The sequence below is a fragment of the Chinchilla lanigera genome, unplaced genomic scaffold, assembly GCF_000276665.1.
Source record: "Chinchilla lanigera isolate Chin_1 unplaced genomic scaffold, ChiLan1.0 scaffold00077, whole genome shotgun sequence".
Taxonomy (NCBI): domain Eukaryota; kingdom Metazoa; phylum Chordata; class Mammalia; order Rodentia; family Chinchillidae; genus Chinchilla; species Chinchilla lanigera.
The window spans coordinates 10,619,506-10,641,973 of NW_004955478.1; the positions used below are offsets into that span (position 1 = coordinate 10,619,506).

The 22,468-nt window shown below is 35.2% G+C and overlaps 1 protein-coding gene across 1 annotated transcript in view; it reads left to right on the top strand.

The window, feature by feature from the left end:
* The window catches only part of Nsf (N-ethylmaleimide-sensitive factor), a gene marked incomplete at its 5' end in the record, with an annotated part of 121,942 nt that overhangs the window by 8,791 nt on the left and 90,683 nt on the right, over window positions 1-22,468 (top strand). The window contains 4 exon segments of the mRNA XM_005402272.2: window positions 7,215-7,381; window positions 9,942-10,049; window positions 10,479-10,554; window positions 13,075-13,230. Of these exon segments, the coding sequence (XP_005402329.2) occupies window positions 7,215-7,381; window positions 9,942-10,049; window positions 10,479-10,554; window positions 13,075-13,230 (507 nt within the window).

The following is a 22,468-nucleotide window of genomic DNA, read 5'->3' on the forward strand; positions in this document are numbered from 1 at the left end:
CCTGAGAAACTATTTTGTAGGTAATAATATGTAAAACGATAACCATTGATAATTTCCTACCATTTTGTCTGTAATTTGCTAAGTCCACCCTATTGTTATGTTATCCTTCTTTTATTCTTTAAAATAAAAAAAAAAAAACTACCACCAGGGTATGCTGTGTGCTGGCACTTCTGTTCTTTAATAACTGTCTCCCACCTGTGGAAACTAGTGTGTTTTCACTTTTCTACTGGTATTGGGATACATTTTGACTAACTTTGTTTCCTTGAGAGATTATCTGTTTCATCTAAGTTTTCAAATTTATTTGCATTCGAGATAGGGAAACTCATCTTTTATTATTTAAAAAATTTCCTGAGTCATTAGTTGTTTTTATTTGTCATCCTTTTTACTCCTTTTTTTCTTAAATTAGTTTAGTTTTCTTAAATTAGTTCAAGAAATTAGTTTTCTTAAATTAGTTTGCCTATTTTGTTGATTTTTTTCAAAGAATCAAAATTTCATTAATTTAATCTGTTTTTCTTTTTGTATTTCATTAATATTTATATTGCAAAATATCTCCCGGTGTCACTTTTTTCCCCTTTTGGCAACAAGCGCTTTACCACTGAGCTGCATCCCAGATTTCCCTGTCCTTCTTTCAGTATACTTCGATATTCGTTTTCTGGCTTTTTTGGTTGGGAATTTTATTTATTTTCACTGTTATTTATATAGATATTTAAGGCCCTCACTTTTTCTTTGATCATTGCATTAAATGTGTATATAAGAGTCTGTGTTTTTATTATCTTTATTTTTCAGAAATCCTGTATTTTCTCTATCTCTTTTTACTGAAGTGTTGGAGGTTTTTTAAAATCAGTCCTTTTGCCAATTTCTGCTTGGTTGGATGCAACCCATCTTCTGTGGAGTACTCCGGGAAATGCCTGTGTGCACAGTATTCCCTGTGTTCTTGCGTATTCAATGTGTTTTTCTATATCTTTGATGTTTGAAGGAAACTTGATTTATTTTCCTTGCTTCACTTGTTCTTTTCTTAAATTTCTCAAAAATATTATATCACAATTGCCTAATCTTACATGATGCTCTTGAGAAGTCTGATGCCAGTATATATAATTTCTTACCTTTATGAGTAATTTGATTTTCCTGCTTGGAAGGCTTGAAGATTTTTCTATCTTTAAAGCCAAATATTTTTATTAGAGTATTTCTTGGAATTGGTAATTCTGGATCAATTTTCCCAGTTAGGTATAGAATGGATTTTTTTTAGTATGCAGATTTAATTTTTTTCTTATTTCCAAAAATCTTCTCTTAGATCATGGTTTAAAATTTTAGTTCTGGTCTGATTGTTTTGTTTTTCTCTTCAGGGGTTCTAGTAATATATGTATTTTGGACTTTTATTGCCTGTCTTCCATTTAAACCACTTTCTCTTCGATACTTCAAAAGTCTTCATCTTTTTCAAATCTTGGTTGATTTAGTTGATTTTTAAATTCATTCAAACTTGTTTTCCTGAGTATCTTATAATTTATTCTTCACTTCTAAAATTCCTTTTTAAAAAAATTTTCCCTGGGTTCAGTAAACTCTTACTGCCTGCTTTTCTTTTTCTTTTCTTTTCCCTCTCTCCTCTTTCCCTCCCCCTTTTCCTTTCTCCCTTCCTTTCTCCCTTCCCTCCTTCCCTACCCCTCTTGCCCGCTCCCTCCCTGTTGTCCCCATCTCCCTCATCCTCCTCCTTGAACCCAGGGGTGTTCTGTCACAGAACTACATCTCCAGCCTGTTGTTGAAACAGCGTCTTGCTAAATTGTCCAGGCTGGCCTAGAACTTGAGGTCCTTCTGCCTGAGCTGTAAGTGTGTTGTGCCACCACACTTGGCTCATAGCATTTCTTTTATTTATTTTTGTGCTTAGTTTCTGTGTTTTGATTTTAATTTTGTTATATGTATTGATACTGGTTTGGGATAGTTAATTTAAATTGTTATATTAAGGATTTTTTTCTATTTTATGATTTTGGGAGGAGACAACCAGCTGGAGTACTGAAATATTTTGTTGTATGTTATTTTCTTTTATAGTAACTTTGTATGGAACTATTTGTATTTTTCATAATTTTGTAGGCAAGATTACTAGTCCAGAAACATTCTTTTCCATCATTATAGAGAAATATACTTTCTTTTATGATTAATGTTAGTGAAGTAAAGCAGGAAGGAGACAGGTCAGCTAACATGGCCTATTTCTTATTTCTGCATGATCCTTAATTTTCCTAACTGCCTTCTTTTCCTTAATGCTACATCACTCAGGACACAATCCTTTTTTTGTCTAACTGGCTACCAATGAGTCTTTGATGCTACTGCTTCTAGTCCTACTTACTTTCAAGTCATTTCTTTGTACCTGTAGCTGTAGACCTGTAAGTCCCAAATCACTGCATAGTATTTTGGTATTCAGTGCTGGCATTTCCCTTTGTGGAGGTGATTTTGTTTATGTCGTTTTCACTTCTGTCTACCCTGTCTGCATTCCACAGTGGGAGCTCTGTGCAGTTTTGGTGCTTGTTGCTCATTTTTTGAGTAGTTTGAGTTTGTGGTATTCTCTGTATTTTAGTAATGCTCAAGGTGTCGGATATATGTGGTATTGTCTTCTTGTTCTTTCTGTGGAGCTTTAGGGGATACTCAGATTATGTTGACCATTATACTCAGGTCTCATTGCTCTTGAATATATATTCAAAGGTATAATAGCTTTAAACTGACTAAAAGAAGACAGATAGATAAGAAAATGTGGCAAAATGGCAGGAGAGAACATTTTACTTCTCATTTACAAATGTAGCAACGAATTTTTCTGAGTTAGAGGGAACTTAAACTTGAGGTTATTTTTAGTTGGCTTTTCCTTTTTTGCCTGTGAAAATTAAATTGGGAGGGCTGGGGATTTAGCTCAGCGGCAAAAGCACTTGCCTGGCAAGCGCAAGGTTGTGAGTTCGGTTCCTGGTACCGGAGAAAAACCAAAAAAAAAAAAACCTTAAAAAAAATAAATTGGGATAAAGAACTTTGAAAATAGAAACAAAGGCGGTTACTTTAGGTATGGGTGGTTGATGGAGAGGGATACATACTTAGCACTCTCTACAGTTGCTTGAAAGACTTACCAAGGGAGTTTATTTTAAAAGATTGACAGGCTCCTCCATTGGGGAATCTGATTCATATATGTGTTTTTAGCAGGCACTCTTAAATGTCTCTTATCAGCCACAGTTTGAGAAATGTTGACATAAGTGATTTCCTTAACTGTCACCTCCTCACCTGAAGCATAGTGAAGAAGTGAAAAGGGGGAAAACTTTAGCACCAAAATGAATTAGGTCAGTGCTTGTAGCCAGGGTACTGTATTTGTAGACATTGGCCGAGATGAAAATTAACACCTACTAAAACATCTAATAAGAAGATGAGATTGTGTGTAGTTTAGGTCTCTAATTGCCTTAAATTTACTGGTCTAAATTTAAGGATAAGAGTGTACTGAAAATTAACTTTTAACAGAGCTTTATATTCTGAAAGTTACGGGTTTTTAAGGTTATAAATTTTGGTAAGTGATGTGGTTGTGGCTTAAATTATGTTATAAAAACACTCTTGTGCTATCAGAAATGGGTTTCTAGATTGTAGAGACATCTTTAGAGAGATAAATCAAAAGAACAGCAGTATTAGAATAGTAATAGAGATAAATCTAACAGATTTTTAATGGGCAAAATTTAAAAGAAGTGGTCAGGTAGAACTAAGGTAGATGGAGTAAGCTTGAGGCAAGGAAAGGTGTGACTGGTGTGGAGGATGGCATGGCCATAAAGGCAAAAACTGGTTCAGTGTAAGTAGACATGAGATGGGTAGGAGGTGTGGCTAGCAGGAGGAGTGTTCAAGGGTTTGGGAATGGGATTTCTGTCTGTGAGAAATTAGTGCTTTTAGTCTGAAAGAATCAAGAATCATTATTCTCTCCACCTGGCAGTGCCATGCTTTATAGGCTGATACTCAATTCACACATTTTTTTGGCTATTCCATACCTTTTATTATAATGTTTAAGTTTATCCAAAACATTGACTGTAATTCATTAAATTACTGTTAGCCATAAAATAAGAAAGCATTCTCCACCTTCTCCTCTGCTACTGGTTGAAATCTTCAAGAACTGTCTCTTTGGGACTGACCATGGTGCTGACCATGGTCCTGCTTTTGATACTGTCCATGGTACTGCCCATAGTGTGGAAATTGTAACAGCTTGGTCTTTGCTATTTAGGAACGATGATCTTAAAATGAACTTGAAAACTACAGTCAGAGATGATATTTTAATTCCTCAGTATGGATATATATATATACATATATGCACATATGTACACACGTTTGTGCATTATATTACAGTATTGCTTTGGAGTCTTTGGTGCACATAATGATATGCTGTACAAATATTGCCGAAATGTACTTTTTCATTCAATATTATGTCTTCACAAACCATATGTATTTGTTAAATGTATATCAAAATTTTATTTTAATGAAATTAAATACATTTTATTCATTATTGTTTGACTATTGTATGTAATTCTGCAGTGCACCTCCCTATGGTCTCTTTTTAGGCAAATGTTTAAGAATCTTTCTGGGATAGGTAACTTGAAAGTGAAATTGCTGAATCCACTAATATTTCAACCTATAAGTACTCAGTATATGGAGAAATACCTATTATCTTATGCCTGTAAAAGTGACTTAGCATGGAACCTATGCTTTTTAAGAAATGTGAAGAAAGAATAAAATGTCCAGAATGCAGGCAGGAGAGTAACCTGAAACTTTCAGCTATGACTTGAACATATTCTTTGACCTTTAATACATTTTCCACCCCTTACTTGGGCTTTTTTATTTTGTTTTTGAAATTTTTTGCTTACTTTGCTTTTTTATTTTGCTTTTGAAATATTTAGAATACATTTGCCTCCTTTAATGATGGCAAGCAAAAATATAAATATATAAAAATAAATATAAAATATAAAAAATATAAAAATAATATATTAAATATAAATAATATAAAAATATAAATAAATATAAATAATAAATATAAAAATCTGCTTATAAGCAATTTCACTCAAAGAATTTATGGAAAATCCTTGTACATACCTTAAATAGCTAGAATATAAGAAATCAGGTCAGAATGTATAGTATAAAGTAGGAACAACTGACCATACAGAATCACCTGTCCATTCCTCCCGGTGTGCAGGTGTGACCAGTGACAGCACAGAGAGCTAAAATGACTGACTGACGAACATTCTAGCAGGGTCGTTGGAAACACACAAGGTCAAAGTATTTTTGAAGAGAGCAGCATTGTTTGTGAAGCACTATAATTTTTGCAACAGGCATTTAATAATCACAGATGAACTGAAAACTACACTGCAGTGACTTTTTTGTTTAGCTTCTTGCTATTTGACCATAGTAATTCACAAAAGTACCGTATCTCTTGTCTAAAGTGAATGTAAAAAACTAATCTTTTTTATTAAAGGTTTATTAAAGGTTTTATTTTATTAAATATTTTTCTTTAATATTTTATTTTAAAAATACTTTATTTTATTAAATAGTTATTAGAATACTTATTAAAGATTTATTAAAAACAGATTATTAATCTATTTTTATAAAAACTGTAGAAGTTCTGTTATTCTTTGTGACTGGGACTGAAAGTTAGTTATTTCAAAAGGAGGTTAAAAGCCTTTTCTTGGAGTTTTGGTCCATGGATTAGAGTTTGATACTGTCTTTTGCACATAAACTACAATCATAATTTTCACATGGGTTTCTTTGAAATGAATGGAGAACTCAGACTCTTTTGAGGCATTTGAGAGTACAGAATCCTTTGGGATTTTAATGAATTTCACCCCTAATCTTTTCTAATTTTTGTGCTTACACCTAGTTTTATAGAAAGTTTTTCATTTTCCAAGTGTTTCCCCAGCGTTTCCCAATTAGTTTTTAAAAGGTTTGTTTGTTTGTTTGATTGATTGTTTGAGACAGTGTCTGACTACGTAGCCCAGGCTGGCCTCTACCTGTGGCAATTATCCTGCCTCAGCCTCCTGAGTGCTTGCTGGCATTACAGGTGTGCACCATGCCTGGTTGCACTTAGTTTTATAGTATCAATTCAAGAATGTAAAATTGTAAAGTTTTTATTACTATTTAATCTTACTGCAGAATTACTATAACAAGTGTAAGTAGCACATAGAGAATGAACCCATAATGTGTGTGTGGGGGGGGTTTGCAGACTCTGAGCATTAGGGAAGCTAAAGGCCGTTTGGGATATTAGAGGAATAAAAAGTCTTCATGTGGCTTGAATAGCAATTTTCTTAACCAGTGCTTTGTGTTTATGGTTGTCTTGTCTCCTTTGGTATTAGCTTTGCAATCATGGGGGTTTTGCTGTTTCCTTTAAGAAATTCTTGAGTATATTAAGCACCTAAAAAAACAGTTAAATGCTGTATTAAAGGTGAGTTGAAAACATGGCCCTTGCCCTATTGTATATCATCTACATATATAACTGACTATATAATAGCTGTTTAATAATTTTTTTTTGAGACAAGGTCTCACCATGTAGTTCAAGATGGCCTTAAACTCACTATGTCTTCCAAGCTGGCCTAGAACTTGCAGAGATCCTCTTGCCTCAGCTTCCTGAGTGCCAGGATCACAGGCATGTGCCATGATGCCCAGCTTGATATTTTTATAGTATTAAAAGAGAAATACCACATTCTAATGTGCTCTAGAACAACTCTCCCTAGTAAACATGGCTCTCAACCTTTCTGCCCCCTGCGTTTTACCTTTGTAGAGCAAAAGGATCTGCCTACTCTCACTGCCTACTTCTTAGCTCTTTCTTGTGTCTAACACAAATCTTTGGAAACCAAGATGTAATTCATGCAGTGTCAACTGTGCTAGGACTTTCCGTACTGACACTTTTCCCGCTGTTGAATTTGGAGGAGGAAGATGCATAGACCAGAAGGGGAGGGCTTTGATTTTGCATAGGTGGGCAAGCGGTAAAAGATGAGGGAGAGGTTGTTTGATATTTTCTGCTTAATTCCGAAGAGGAATAAAGTCTCTAGTGGTTATTATCATGTTAAAAATTGGTGCCTCTGTTCCTCCCTTGAAGGCCATATGAAGCCCTCTTCTGGTGGAGAATTGTTGATTCATTTCTGTTGAACTTGTATTACTAGAAACACAGCAAGTATTTGGTGTCCTTGTGATTTACAAAACAAAAACAAAACCACTTTTTTTCTTCCCAGTCTCTTTATATACATTTGACAAAGCCAAACAGTGTATTGGCACAATGACCATCGAGATTGATTTCCTGCAGAAAAAAAGCATTGACTCCAATCCTTACGATACCGACAAGATGGCAGCAGAATTTATTCAGCAGTTCAACAACCAGGCCTTCTCAGTGGGACAGCAGGTAGGTTTAAATTTTCTTTCATTCCTTTCACTTTCTAGGTATTCTAATCCTGGACATTGTCCAAAATTAATTACACTTTTTAAGAACTGAGAGGAGCTCTGCATATGAGCAGGTATATCCAAGATGAGTGATAAAAAGGGAGCTGTGTTTCCTGAACCTCTTGAAATCTGTTAATAAGAATTTTAAAGCAGCTTTTAGATTAAAATGTCGTACATACTTAGAGTAGCTTTTCCCTCTGCAAATTTGGGAACACTGTAGACATACAGGTGAAATTTCTTATTGTAGGATATTTGTCCGTGGGATGTCTTTATGTCTCACTAAATTTCTGTAGAAAAATAGTACTTAACTTTCTTCGGTTGATACTTTTTGAGAATCTTAAAACTATGTACATACATTTTCGAGATTTATGTGGAACTTCTGAAGCCTACACTTTCTCTTTGAAAATATTTGCAGTATTGCCTCTTTTTTTGGACTTGAGATAATACCACATATTCAGCCTCCCAAGAAGAAATTTTTTTTTTACTTAAAATGTGAGTTTATAAATTATACACATAAGTAATCTTTGCTTTTTTTGACCTTACCATCACATTTGTCCCCTTCTTCGTGACTTTCTAAATCATTCCAGATGACTCCTTCATACCATGGTTCCACAGCATCAGTTCTCAAAGTGTGGTCCAGAGATCCCAGGGTATCCCTAAGCTTTTTCAGTGATTCTTTAAAATCAAAACTATTTTCATGATAATACCAAGGCATTATTTGTCGTCTTCTTATTCTTTCGTAAGTGGGTAGTGGAGTTTTGCAGAGACTGTGATGTGCGCTAGCGTAGCACACTGATGCTGAAGCAGATGTGAGGATCCAGTTCGCTTACCTTAAGCCAGACCCTAAAGAGAGTTGTAAAGGGGCTGGGGATTTAGCTCAGCGGCAAAAGCGCCTGCCTGGCAAGGTCGTGAGTTCGGTTCCCGGTATCGGAGAAAAACCAAAAAAAAAAAAAAAGAGAGAGTTGTAAAAACATTACCAACCCATTATTCTAACTTACTTTTTTTAGAAAATGGGATTTTAAAAATTAAAACATTAATACATAATATGTATTATCATTAATTTTAAATCAGTATATTTACATCTTTATTTCTAATCTTGAATATTGATAGATCTGATCCACATGAACAAAAGCTCTTTGGGGTCCTCAAACATTTTTGGAAGTGTATAGTAGTATTCTGAAACCAGAATGTTTTGAGAATCACTGCTGTCCAGCATTCTGGTCACTGCTGGCTTACCTAACCTGATCTGGCTGAGCAGTGAGAACAGCAGTGGAAGGCAAGAGCTGTTGAAGTGGAGGGAAAGTTATTTCTTTACTCTTTCCTAATTGATGTACACCTGGAAGAATAAGAGTAACGACCTAGGTAGTCCAAACATTAGTAGATCGATTTTTTGCAAACAGAAACTGAATCACTGATAAACAAGAAAACAATATGGTGTATTCTTAAGGAAAATACGAAAATTGGAATGAACTTCAGAGATTATCTTATCTAACTTATTTACAAATGAATGAAAGTGAATTATGTGCCTAGGGTTATACAGCTAAGAACACAGCTAAGAATTAATTAAACACATATTTAATAGCATCAGGTATGTCCCAGCCACTCTCATGGAGCTTGCTTTCTAGTTGAGGAAGACAGAAAATAAGAAATGGTATGTATTGTCAAATACTGTGACGTAAGCAGACCTCCATGCTGCCCTGGAGAGCCATTGCCGTGCTGTTTGATATCAGATGATTTGAGAAGGCTGCCCCAGATACCTGTCAGCTGATAACTTGTTGACTACTGCTCCACTGCTATTTGGCTACACTGTGTTCCTTCCGAAGTCCTGCACTGTTACACTTAGACTGTCTGGCTAAACTTCATTGTTTCCATCTTTGTCTCCACCTTTGGTATTTTAATAGAAAATACATTGAAGAATGTTTAATAAAAAAATGCTTTGGTATTTGTAGTAATTTCAAACCCAATCACATTGAATATGTCAATAAATCCATGAAATAAAATACTCCAGAATATAGAGAAGTATCTTTTTCCCAAATGCTGTTCTTGGTGTTTGTTCTCATTTGTAACAGCAATGGCAGGATTGGTATTACTACTATACCCCAGCATACTGGATTAGAAGGCATACAACAGGTATTTGGTGAGTGAATGAATGCACTTGTGTGGCAGGCATTTTATACTGTTTATAGAAAAGCATGGATTTTAGAGTCATAGACCTGGGCTTGACCACTGGCACTATTGTTTACTCTAACTCTGAGCCCTGCTTAGCCTCTTTCTGGATCTCAGCTTCCTCACTAGTGAAACTGAGCAATACTGTAGCTTGTTTCCAGAAGCATTTGTATTAGTTTTGTAAGCTCCTGTAGTGTTTGATACTCCCTTTCCTGTCATTGACACTGTGAATGTGCTTGTGGAGCAGATCTAAGAAGGGTACAAAGGAGAAAACTGATTTTGTGTATTTGGAAAATGTACCTGATAATGTGAGAATCAATCCATTTATATCATGAAGTAATTTTTCTCCTACATAGCTTGTGTTCACCTTCAATGAAAAGCTTTTTGGCTTACTGGTAAAGGATATTGACGCCATGGATCCTAGCATCCTGAAAGGAGAGGCTGCGACAGGTAAAAGACAGAAGGTATGCTTTATTTCTTACCTTTATGGGATAATCTTTATGATACGAATTGTACAGACTAATTTTTCTAACTATACTCTGGTGGTAATTTTTTTTCATATTGTGGTCTCTTTCTTTTAAGGTAGTAAGAAAAGATTGCTTTTAGTAACCTTTATTAAAATATACTTACTTGCAGACCTTAAAGTAATTTGAAATTTGTATATACTTGTTGATACTTGTGATTCTTCTGGAATGGAGGAGCATTGAGAAGATCCAGACATTTAAATAAAGTATGTAGGAATTGTTGAAGGTAGTTATGAGAAGAGTGAACAGCTCAGATGATTGTTTAGAAGACTGACTTCTCAGAGACTTCACTCCTCCTTTGTTGTTAGCCTTGCTTTGAAAAGCCCAGAAGCCTGTTGTTAGCCTGCTAATTATTATCTTTCTATACAGATTGAAGTAGGACTGGTTGTTGGAAACAGTCAAGTGGCATTTGAAAAAGCAGAAAATTCGTCACTCAATCTTATTGGTAAGATTTAGTTTCAGTTTTTGTGACTCAGTTAAAGTGGTTGTCAAGTACAAGAAGAGAAGAAGGGCTCTTTCCCTTGAGAGGGCTTGTCACAAATCATGGGGTATTTCATATTTGTCAGAGGTACTGATGAAAAAGTGTAAAACCTTCACCTGGATCAGCTTTGGCCAGTAGAAACAGCATGCGAAACACATTTGTAATTTTAAATTTCCTAATAGCCACACGAAAATAATTAAAAAGAAACAGTGAGGTTAATTTTTTAACTTTAAATTTTTGATTCTTTTAGGGTTACAGACTTGTAAAAATAGCTCAGAAAATTTCTGGATACCCTTCACCAGCTTCCCTGCATGTGAACACCTTACATAAGCAAAGGTGTTCAAAACTAAAATACTAAACATGCTCTCAGAGCTGGTAACTTAACTGCAGACTTTGTTTGGATTTCACCAGTGTTTTCATTATGTCATTTTTCTGTTCTGGAATCTTATTTAGGGTTTTCCACAGTGCAGTTAGTTGTTCTTAGTTTTTTCCAGTCTGAGAATTCCTCAGAATGTCTTTATCTTTCATGACCTTGGCAACTGGCTAGTGACAGTGTGTCCTTTACTTGGTTGTTGTGTTAAGTGAGATACTATTATCACTTTTATCAGGGATCAAGTGATGATGAATATACAGTTAAACTCTTTCTGAGTCATAGTTCGGTCCTCTTCTTGTACTTTATCTCTTTTGGTTTTTCCTTCCTCTTGTATTTTAGCCTTATTTTTAGTATATTACAATAATGCAGTTTAGTCTCCATGAATGTAGCTCATCAAAATAATAGTACCATGAACTGGATAGTAATACTTAGTTTTGGTAGATTTAATGGTGTGCATATCTGCCTCAATAAAAAAAGACTTTCATTCCTGTACATTGTCATGTCCAAGGTTACTTAATTTTCTTTAAATATATGACCATTTTTCTTGATTCATAAATTACTATTCTCTCTTACTATATTTTCTTTTTTTTTTTTTTTTTTTTGGCTTTTTCTCCGGTACCGGGAACCGAACTCACGTCCTTGCGCTTGCCAGGCAGTCGCTTTTGCCGCTGAGCTAAATCCCCAGCCCTATATTTTCTTAATAATAAAATTTAGACAGGCATTCTCTCAAAAACATTTTTATCTTTATACTGTTTTATAATTTGCTTTCTTGTTTTAACATGTGTCACACATTGTACACTGCTACAATATTTTTTTGTTGTTTATTTGTTTGTTTTGTTTTTTGTCTTTTGGAGACAGGGTCTCACTGTGCAGTTCAGGCTGGCCTTGAGCTCGCTTTGTAGCCCAGGCTGGTCTCGAACTCGCAATGATCCTCCTGCCTCAGCCTCCTGAGTGCTGGGATTACAGGCGTGCGCCACCATACCCGGCCCTTACAATATTATTTTTAATGCCTGTATAGTCATTTATATGCTGGGTGTATCATAATGTCTTACTAGTGATGCAGTATATTTATAAAGTGATTACTTTGTGTCTTATTTTTGTACATAGTTTAAGGTATTTTATCCCAAGAGAATTACATAACTTTGATATAATGTAAGTGTTTCCCAGTAATCTATGCAAGAAAGAAAAAAAGCAAGTAGTCTGTGCACAGATGCATTTTCCATCGGAAAACAAAACCATGTAGTAATTTTCCATACAGCAAATTTGACCACAGGAGGGCAATAGAGTGTAAACAAAGTATTTTTGATCACTCCCTAAGGTAAATCTTAAGTCCTTAAAACTCTAAACATAAAATTACCATCCAGACTATTGTAATGTGATATTTTCTTCCCTGACTTTATCAAAACTGTATTTTTACTTTTTATTATAGTAAATGTAAGGTACCTCTTTTCTTTGTGTTTGAAATAGTAAATGTCGTTCTCCTGAGTTACTTTAGGTGGCACTCTGACATTTAAGTTAGGTAATTGTTACCCTTGTGAGAGACTTGTAAACATGAATTTTGTTATAATTAAAGTCTTTACCATGATTTTACACCTTCGTATACCCACAAAGAAAAAGCAAATAGAATACCAAGTTGATTCAAGACAAGGGTTTGTACACCCGATTATAAACATAATTGAGATGAATGTATTTTAAATACACTTGCTTTAGGAGCTTTAGGAAACTGCTGGACTCTAGTTGTATTTCGGGTAACCAGTGCTTTTTTTTTTTTCTATCAGATATGCATATGGTGTTTCTTCTAATCAACCATGTTGTTGATTTAGTTGAATTAAAGGTTAATGAAATCAAATCCCATGAATTGATTATAAATAGAGTATAGACTACAGCATAAGTTTAGCTAGTCACTTTGAAAGTTTGGTACTGAAGAGAGAGGCCAGAAAAAGTAGATAAAGCAAACTTGCCTTAATTATTAGAAAATCACCTAAAATTATGTTGGTGTTATTTGCATAAGTGTAGCTTATGTCTATTCATTTACGATGCCCAGAGAGCATCTGTCTTTTTATACTTTGTGACAAAGTTCTCTTTTCACATTTGATTATGTTTGATTATAGGCAAAGCTAAAACCAAGGAAAATCGCCAGTCTATCATCAATCCTGATTGGAACTTTGAAAAAATGGGAATAGGAGGTCTGGACAAAGAATTTTCAGATATTTTTCGACGAGCATTTGCTTCCCGAGTATTTCCTCCAGAGATTGTGGAACAGATGGGTGAGTTCAAAAAGGAAAATTTGATAAAAGTGTGTATTGTTAAAAAAAATTAAATGATAATCTCTTTTCAGTAGTTTTGAAATTATTTTTCAGATCTACCAAAAGTATTTTTCAGTCCTAACTGCTTTTTAAAAAAATCCATATGTTTTCTGAAAAAGTTTCAGAATATTTAACTTTATGGAGAAGTTCTTACAAACAGTATTTTTGCTTGTTCCATCTTATTTGTTTAGTTTAGAATGTTTTTCTATAGGGCAGATTTAGAAATTTTACCAGATTTTAAACGCCACTGTAGGTCAGATATACCCTGCTAAATAGTCATTATCTGTTAGACTCAGTAGTCATTATCTATTAGACTGTGGACATTTTTCTAATATTAGATGTTCTTTTTATTATATTATTGCCTTACCCAATTAGTTCCTCTTCACACCAAGTAAATGAATTCCTGGCATGTTTTTAAATTGAATAAATTTGATCTTAAAAGATGCAGGATATACATGGGAGTTTTTATATTGCATACAAAGAAATGCCATATTCATTTATCACTTTCTTCTTGAAGGTTTATTTAATTTATCTGTGTGAAGTCACTATTTGTCCAGTAGAAACGCTTTCATGACTGTCTTCATATCCATATTATATGTTAAATTGGAATATGAGCAACAGAATATTTGAGAAAGGAATTCATAACCTAACAACTTCTAACAGATTATTTGTGTAAAAACAGGATCCAGAAAAGAATACCAAAAACTGAAGGAGTACAAATATATTACTCCCCTCACCCTCGTCATTCTTTTTCTGTAAATTGCTGCTGGGAGATAAAAGTATATTCATCACAGTTGGGATAAGAACTCCTTTCTAGGCATTAAGTGCTTGGATGGTATTAGCCTCCCATTGTTGGTAGCTTTTCTGCCTGGTCACTCATTCTGATAATTTGCAGGCACGGCACACACCTGTTCCCTGGGTAAAGGTCGAGTTTGGAATTGGATTAAGAGAAACTGACAGAGACCCTCATCACCTGAATTTCATACACCTTGAAATGACAGTGACGTACTTTTTGCCTGAAAGATACAAAGGCCAAGTCCACAAAACCACAGAATTCTAATTTGGGAAATAGTTTTTTTTAAAAAAAAAACCATGATACTGTCATTCACTATCTTGATAATGTGTATTTTGAAGCACAATAAATTCTTAAAACTTTCTGGTAAAGTTTTTGATTAGGTGTATTTTGGGTAAAAGCAGAATTAAAGGAATGATTCCAACTTTTCTAAGTTATTCTTAGAATACTAGTTTTCAGACCTGAGACCTGGAGGAGTTAATGATGCTGATTCCTTGAATGTTGATACTGCCTAGCCAACAAGTAGTGAAGTAATGGCTTATATAGGAAGCCACACCATTTTTATTTTGAACTGTAGGTATTTTCTCACTGTTTGGAATCTACTGAGGATTTAGTTATTTAGATACTAGTTTCCTGTTTGTACATTTTCAAGTTCCTGTGCATGAGGGCCTCTGTCTGAAGTAGTTAATGCATAAGAAGTAAAACTCCTGTCATTCATTGGTGACTTTGCCAGCTGTCAAAGTGTTTGAAATTAAATCAATATAGGTTTGGACTTTATTAGTGAATTTTAATCCATTTCTGACATCCGTATTTAAATTATAGTGGTAATGCTTTTTGTTGTTGTTACTCGCACAATTTGACTAAGGACTGTGGGTTTGGATTTTGTTTATGTTACTATCCATAGCCTTTCTTAGGGATTTTTTTCTAATATGTTTACACTAATTTAATTTGTCAAAGAATGAGATTTTTCCTTTTAAAAAATTATTTTTTTTCTTTATGGCTTTTTGCTATCAAGAAGCATGTGTTATCAGTTTAATTTAAAAGACAGCTAGTGTAAAGCTACTTTGGCTTTTGAACCAAATTGAAAAACATTATTTTTAAAATTTTCAGTGAACCTTCTGAGTATTTAAAAAAAAAGTAAACCTTTTTTTTAAGGATTAAACAACAGAAATAATTTTCTTGCTATACATGTGTTAGTCCCCATTATCGAATAGAGGCTTCTTTTTTCCTTTGAATTGAGGGAATTAGTAAAATATTCCATTGCACTCCAAGTACATTGTGTTACAAAGTTCTCATTAGGCTTGGTAAAGATATATATGAGTAAAAATTGCTATACTTAACCAGAATGTAAATAAAATTATAAAGATTTTTTATGTATACCCTACACTCTTTTACCTTGCCAGGTAGGAACAAAATTGGCTGATCTTTTCTTTTACTCTTTATTAACTAGGTAGATAAGATTGTGATTTGGGGATTTGCTTAGACACTAGGTGTGATTAGTCAAATCAATTCAAATTAAAAAAGATTAGAAAATAGTTTATATAGGTTATAGAACTTTTTAATTTCAAGTAGAAAGCTTTCTTTTTGTTTTGAAAATAAATCATTGTCTTTTCCATGGAGTTTGGATTTACATCTACTTTGAAAATAGGACTCTTAACTAAATGAATTATATATATATGTATGTATCAATTTGCTAATTCACAAAGTGATATATTTTGAATTTTGTCTTTTGTGACTGTGCTTATGAAACTGATAATTATGCTTCCAGGTAATATATTTCTTTCCTTTTGCTTGTAAAACTTCATGTTTCCTTTTCAAAACTGAAAATATAAGCTGGGTATGGTAGCACACATCTATAATCCCAGCATTCTGTGAGGGTGAGGCAGGAGGATTACAAGTTCAAGCCCAGCCAACTTAGTGATTTAGTGATACCACCTCTCAAAGAAAAAAAAATGTAGCACTGTAGGTCCTGGGTTCACTGCCTAATACTGCTGAGACAGAGAGGGAGAGGGAAAAAGAGAGGGAGAAAGAGAGGGAGAGAGAGAGTGAGAGAGAGAAGAAAGGGTAAGATGAGGAGGTAGAAAGAAAGATGATGATGATACAGGTTAGATACATACAGAATATTGCTGATGAGATTTAAAAGAACTAAATGACCTACACAGAGACACACAACTATGCAGTGAAATTAGGGACCAAATGAGGTAGTATGTGTGAAATAACTATCATAGTTTCCAATTTGTTAGTCTCACCCTTTTTTTCCCTTTTTTGGTACCAGGAATCAAACTTTTAGGGCCTTATGTTTGCTAGGTAGGCGCTGCATTGCTGAGCTACATCTCCTAGTGTCACTCTTGAAATACTTCCAGGTATACAGTATATAATACCATCCTGTTTTTGTTATGTTTTTATAGAATTAAAATCAAGAAAGTCCTTAAAGAAAAAGGGAAGTCACATAAAGCTACATAGACAAAGGGAAAAGGGTATGTGTAGAAATAGGAAAAATAAATATCAATGTAGACATTTTGGGACTATCAATTTAAACATTTTTGTTACTGTTTTAATCAGTCTGTTTACTTTTTTCTCATCTATAACAGTTAAGCTCACTCAAAACTAAGTAAGAGTTCTTTCACAGATGTATGTGACAACCTTAGCATACCTGTCTATACCTTGTACTTAATGTATACCAAATAGATATTAGTTAGAATATCATCTAGCCCCCACGATACAGATATTTAATTAGGAATTACCTTAAATACTTAACTTTGTGGGGTGATAGTAGCACTGCATGGGTTTTAGTGTAGAAATGTAAACATCAGAAGTTGGTATCTGGAATTTTAGGTGAGTAAGTTCAGCTGCAGATTGCTGTTTCTGAAATTTTTTTATATCAACTGAATATATCCTACCACACTTAGTCCTTGCATGCAGCTTTATAGAGAATGCTAAACATTAATACATGATTAAGTGCCTCAGTTCTCATTGCAACTCTTTTTTTGGCAAAGAGTTTCTGCAAAGAAACATCATTTTTCAGCATCCCTGGCAAAACTCTCTAAACTGTAAATGTTGTGGGCAAAAAATTTTTTTTCAATGAATACTAGATAATTGTTAAAGAATTAGTCAGTGTCTTTTTTTTTTTTTTTTTTTCTTTTTGAGGCAAGTTCTCACTCTTTAGTCCAGGCTGGCCTTACACTCACTTTGTAGCCCAGGCTGGCCTGGAATTCCTCCTGCCTCCGCCTCCCAAATGCTGAGATTACAGGCGGGCACCCGTAATCTTGATACTGGGCAGTGTCTTAATGTAGTCTTGGAAATAGGTTCATATCTACTCAAGGAAAAAAGCTTTGGTAGAAGAACTAGAAGGAAAGGAGGTAGAGACCAGAGGTCTCAGACTGTCCTTTGGATATTTGTGGACTGTGGATGTCCAGGCCACCTAGAAGAGAGGAAACGCCCTTACTACAGTCTTTCCCTCCACACTCAATATTTGAAACTGGTGCTGTGTGTTTCTTGGTTCCCTTTTCCCCGTGCCTCCCTCTCTAAGCCCATTTTCAATCTATATTTTTAAGGTTTCTTTTGAAATTCAACAGGAAAGCAACTCTTTTCTGATATCATAAGTGAAACTGCAGTGCCTCTATGAAATAGAACTGCCATGAAGATAAGGAGCCTTTCAGTCACACTCAGACATCTTTCGCATGCTAAGAACAGTGCAAATAAAACATAGTAGAAGAAAGGGCACTAAGGTTTTGTGCATGCCATATTTGGGAGAAAGGGAGTTCTTGCTAAGATTAACATAAACACTGACACTCTTAAAATGCATTTTCACACCCCCACTCATGAGGAGAGATTGCAATTTAAATGGGGGTTAAGACATCCAGCCGAACTCCATGGCTCTGTAAAAGGAACCCTAAGGCTAAAGAGCTTATCTGAAATTTGAAAAAGAAAAAAAAAAATGAAGCTTTCTGACATTCATCTTTTTTCCTTGTATTAGTCATAACTTGCTTTTCAGCTATATTTTAGGTTTTGAATGCCAATCTGACATCTGTTCAAGTCTCCCTGTAATTTATTAGCAGAGGAAAAGAAAGCAGTTGCTCACTAGTTAGAGATACAAAACTTTTCCCTTCTTACTTTTCACTAAGTTCTCATAGATAATACCTGGATATGAGGAATGCAGTAATTTACTAATTCTGACTTCAGGTCTGGAAATTTTACAAAGTTGTATGTGTGTGTGCTTGTCTATAGTAGAAGAAAATAGATTATGATCATGAAATTTCCCAAATCTCTCTGACAGTATTCAGAGACAAAGCTGGTATGTTTTATAAATTGAATTTTTTTATCTTGGGTTAATTTTTCCATTGGTTTTAATTTTTTAAGTTACATTTATAATTGAATATAAATTTGTTCCTATATCTCAAACAATAGGTACATTCAGCTGGTGTTTTGTTTTTGTTCTTGTTTCTTTTTTAGACAGACTTTAAGAAATAAATCTTTTGGGGAGGCAGAGCCGGCTACAGAGTCATCAATAGATTAGATATTCTGGCAACTGCAGTTGGATTACTTATAAAGCAACAACTGGGTCACTGCAAAATTGAAGTAAAGTGTTAATCTGAATCTTCACCGATAAGGGATGATTCAGACACTCAGGACGGGGCTATAATTCATATGTCTTGCTGCTAACTAGGCAGCTTGAACCACATGCATGACTGTCCCATCACACAACTTTTTATTAATTTTATTAGTAAAAAGACTGATAAAAGTGATTAGATCCTTTTGTACTACCAGTAGTACAAACTTCCCAACTGGACAGTCATGCATGTACCACCAGTGGTTCAAGCTGGTGGGAACATGTTAAATAATAGATCCACGTTAATGGATGCAATAGAGCCAGCCTTAAAATGATGGAGTTCCAAAATACAGACATATTTGTGTTAATAAAAAATATATAAAACTAGATGTAAATACATTACAAAAGTCTCTGAGGATACATTAAGTTGAAAAAGTATTTACATTTGTGAAAAGATGTTAAAGAAACAAAGGGAGACCTTTTTTCTTTTCCTTTATTATCCTTGTTTGTCTGTTTTACCATGATCTTATATTTCTTTTGTTCAATTTTAAGCAGACAAACAAAAAGATATCAAAGGTTGTTTTTCTCTCAGGGCAGCCATCAGCACAAAAAGGGAGCAGGCAGATATGTCCCACTGTCTTCCTGAAGCTTTCTGTGGAGGAGAAGAGTATAGAGTTATGAGCCTAGATTCTGTGCTCTTTGATGACAGCCCCTGATGGAGTGGAGGCTGGAGTCCCTGTCCTACTTTCCTAAAAAGAGAAACGTTTCTCAGCAATGTAGCAAACAGCTTCCTACCAGGACTTTCTGCATTATAGTGATAGACATATCCAAATGTCGGAACATTCGCATCCAGACCTTTAGGTAGCTGAGGAAACATTAGACAGGAAAGTGTGAGGAAGAATGACTTGATTGAGAACAGAATTTCTGATATTTGAGAAACTGCACAAATTTGGTTTTGGTCTTCAAAAACCATTTTATTGAAGAATCTTAACTCCTGTGACTCCTAAGGTGAAATGGTATTTCTCTGGTTTTACACTTACATTTGGATTGGTGATGATCATGATAGCTAATACTTACATAGTGTGAAACAATATTCTAAGTACTTCACATAATATTTTGTAATTTATTTGATCCTCACAACAGATTTATGAGCCCATTTTATGGAGTGGGAAACTGAGTTGCAGAAAGGTTGAGTAATTGTCCAAGATCGACAGTTAGAAAGCCCTAGAATCATGCTCGTTTAAGCAGCACATACACTAAAATTGGGGTGATACAGACAAGATTAGCATGGCCCCTGTGCAAGGATGACACGCAAATTCGTGAAGGGTTCCATGTTTAAAAAAAAAAAAGAAAGAAAGCAAGCCCTAGAATGATATTGGACTCCAGGCAGTCTGGCCTTAGAGACCATTTCCTTCACCTTTGTACTAATCTTCTCTCACAAAAACCTATCTTATGAAACCATTGTAGTAGACCTCCTCAGCCTCCTTTTTGGTGAACTTGGGGGTCTTTGAGGCAGCTGTTAATCTAGCCAAGCATTTTTCAACTATTGCACTGTTGACATGTTGAGCCTGATAATTATTTGGCACACAGGCTGTCTGTCTTGTTTATTGTAAACAAACTACTTTCATAAGTAATCTGATGTATTCAAATTGTCATGAGTTCAAGAGACATGAAAAGTTGCTGCTAGGATCATAATGGTACTTTTTCATGTATTTTTTAGCAACGATTGTAGCATAATATGGAAAGGAAGTGGTTGCTGTGGGTGTGTCAGAGAAGTTCTATCTTAAGTGGACTGGCAGTCTAGAGATGAAGTGTAAATGTTAAGCAGTCATTTAAAGGTTAAACAACATAGCTGGGCATGGTGGCACACGCCTGTAATCGCAGCACTCGGGAAGCTGAAACAGGAAGATGGTTGTGAGTTCAAGACCAGCCTGGACTACAAAGTGAGTTCAAGACCAGCCTGAACTGCATAGTGAGACTCTGTCTCAAAAAGACCAAAAAAAATTAAATAAATAAAAGTTAAACAACATAACCCAACAAGTGATATCAAAGGCAACATGTGATTAAATTCCAGTTGAGTGGAATAGATAAGTCATCCAGGAATTTGAAGAGAATTATTGACAGTTTTATGGAGGAAAGAGAGCTTGAGTGAGGCCTTATATACTGAGTGGTTTGGATGGGAAGAGAGAAAGCGACTGTTGTATGCACTATAACCTGGGAAGAGTGACAGAGTAAGCAAGGTGTAGGATTTACAATTTAGACCAGTTGAGCAGCCCTGATGTTGGGAAGGAGGAAATAAGATTGAATATCAAGTTGGGGTTAGGTTGTAGAAATCTATGAATCAGGAGATGCTTTTTTTGTTAGTACTGTCCCTGTTCAACATTTTGGACAAACTTGGGTGCTTCTCTATGCTTCCTTTATACTATGTGCTTAAAATCTAGATAGTATATACTTCTTACCGTGCTGTACTCATTTGCATTATGCTCCTACGGTAAGGTTTCTTGACTTTGGCATTATGGATATTTTAGTCTAGGTAAGTTGTTGTGGGGGGCCTGCCCTGTGTATCACAGGATATTTAGCAGCATCTCTAGTCTCTTTCTACTCAGTATTGGGAGGGTTCCCTCACCTCCCACAGCCCCACGTGACAGTCAAAGAATGTCTTCCCTGGGTGTTGAAATCATCCCGCATTGAAAGCCACTGTGCGAAGGCCTCTGAAAGCACATCTATAATATCTGCTATCCGTGTATTGCTAACAGGGCTGTTTAGAATGTGGTCTGCAGACCATTGTTGGACCATGAACCAATGTTACCAGTCCATGATAAGATACATATCGGAGATTGAGAGTAAATATTTAGAAACTTCATAACAATTTAACATTGCCATGGTGTTTTACAATTGTATTTTATAAAAAATATTGTGGCCAGGCATGGTGGCACATGCCTATAATCCCAGCACTCAGAAGGTTGAGGTAGAAAGATTATTGTGAGTTCAATAGTTTGAGGCCACCATGGGCTATATACTGAGTTCAAGGTCAGCCTGAACTATATGGCAAGACCTTGTCTCAAAAAAATCCCCCCAAAGAAACAAAACATGTTGCAATAGGTTGAAAATTTTAAAAGAAACAAATACAACTGGACCTTAGCATAGTTTGAGAAACACTGTTGGATATAAATGTCTGCTAAAATACTGACATTTTTAAGTGCTGGGGGTGTAGCTCAGTGGTAGAGCACTTAGCTAGCATGTGTGAGAACCCTGGGTTCCATTCCTAGCACTCCTACCACCCACCCAACCACAACAAAAACAGAGAAAGGAAAAGGATGAAATTTTTGAGCAGATGGTTGTAATGTCAGGTCACTGGAGAATTTCCAGCAGTGCAGTAATGTGAATAAAATTAATATTTTAGGATAAATAATATGGTTATTCTGTGTGACAAGAATTGCCCTGGAAAGGAGCTAGAAGGCTGGATGGACTGGGAGACTAGGATATTCTAGTAGTCCGGTTGCATGGCACATAGAATTTGGTTAGGGTAGTGGTAACAGGACTGGAAAGGGAAGAAAAGGTATGCAAATGTAAAAACAAAATTAGCAAAAATTGGTAATTAGTTGTTATGGGTGACAGATTTGGAGGTACCACCTAGGTCTTACGAGAAAATGTTGGCAGTAAAATCACAAGGACCTAGTTGCAGGACAGTGGGAAATGTCATCACATATTTTCAGTCCTCCAGGAAGAAATGGGAAGCTGACTTGAAGAAAGAGAGGCAGAATCACTGACAGTCTTCTGAGGGCCAGCTTCAGTCAGTCTGCTCATATTTAAGAAGTACGTAGTTGATTATTCCTTCTTGAAATGTTTCTTATTTC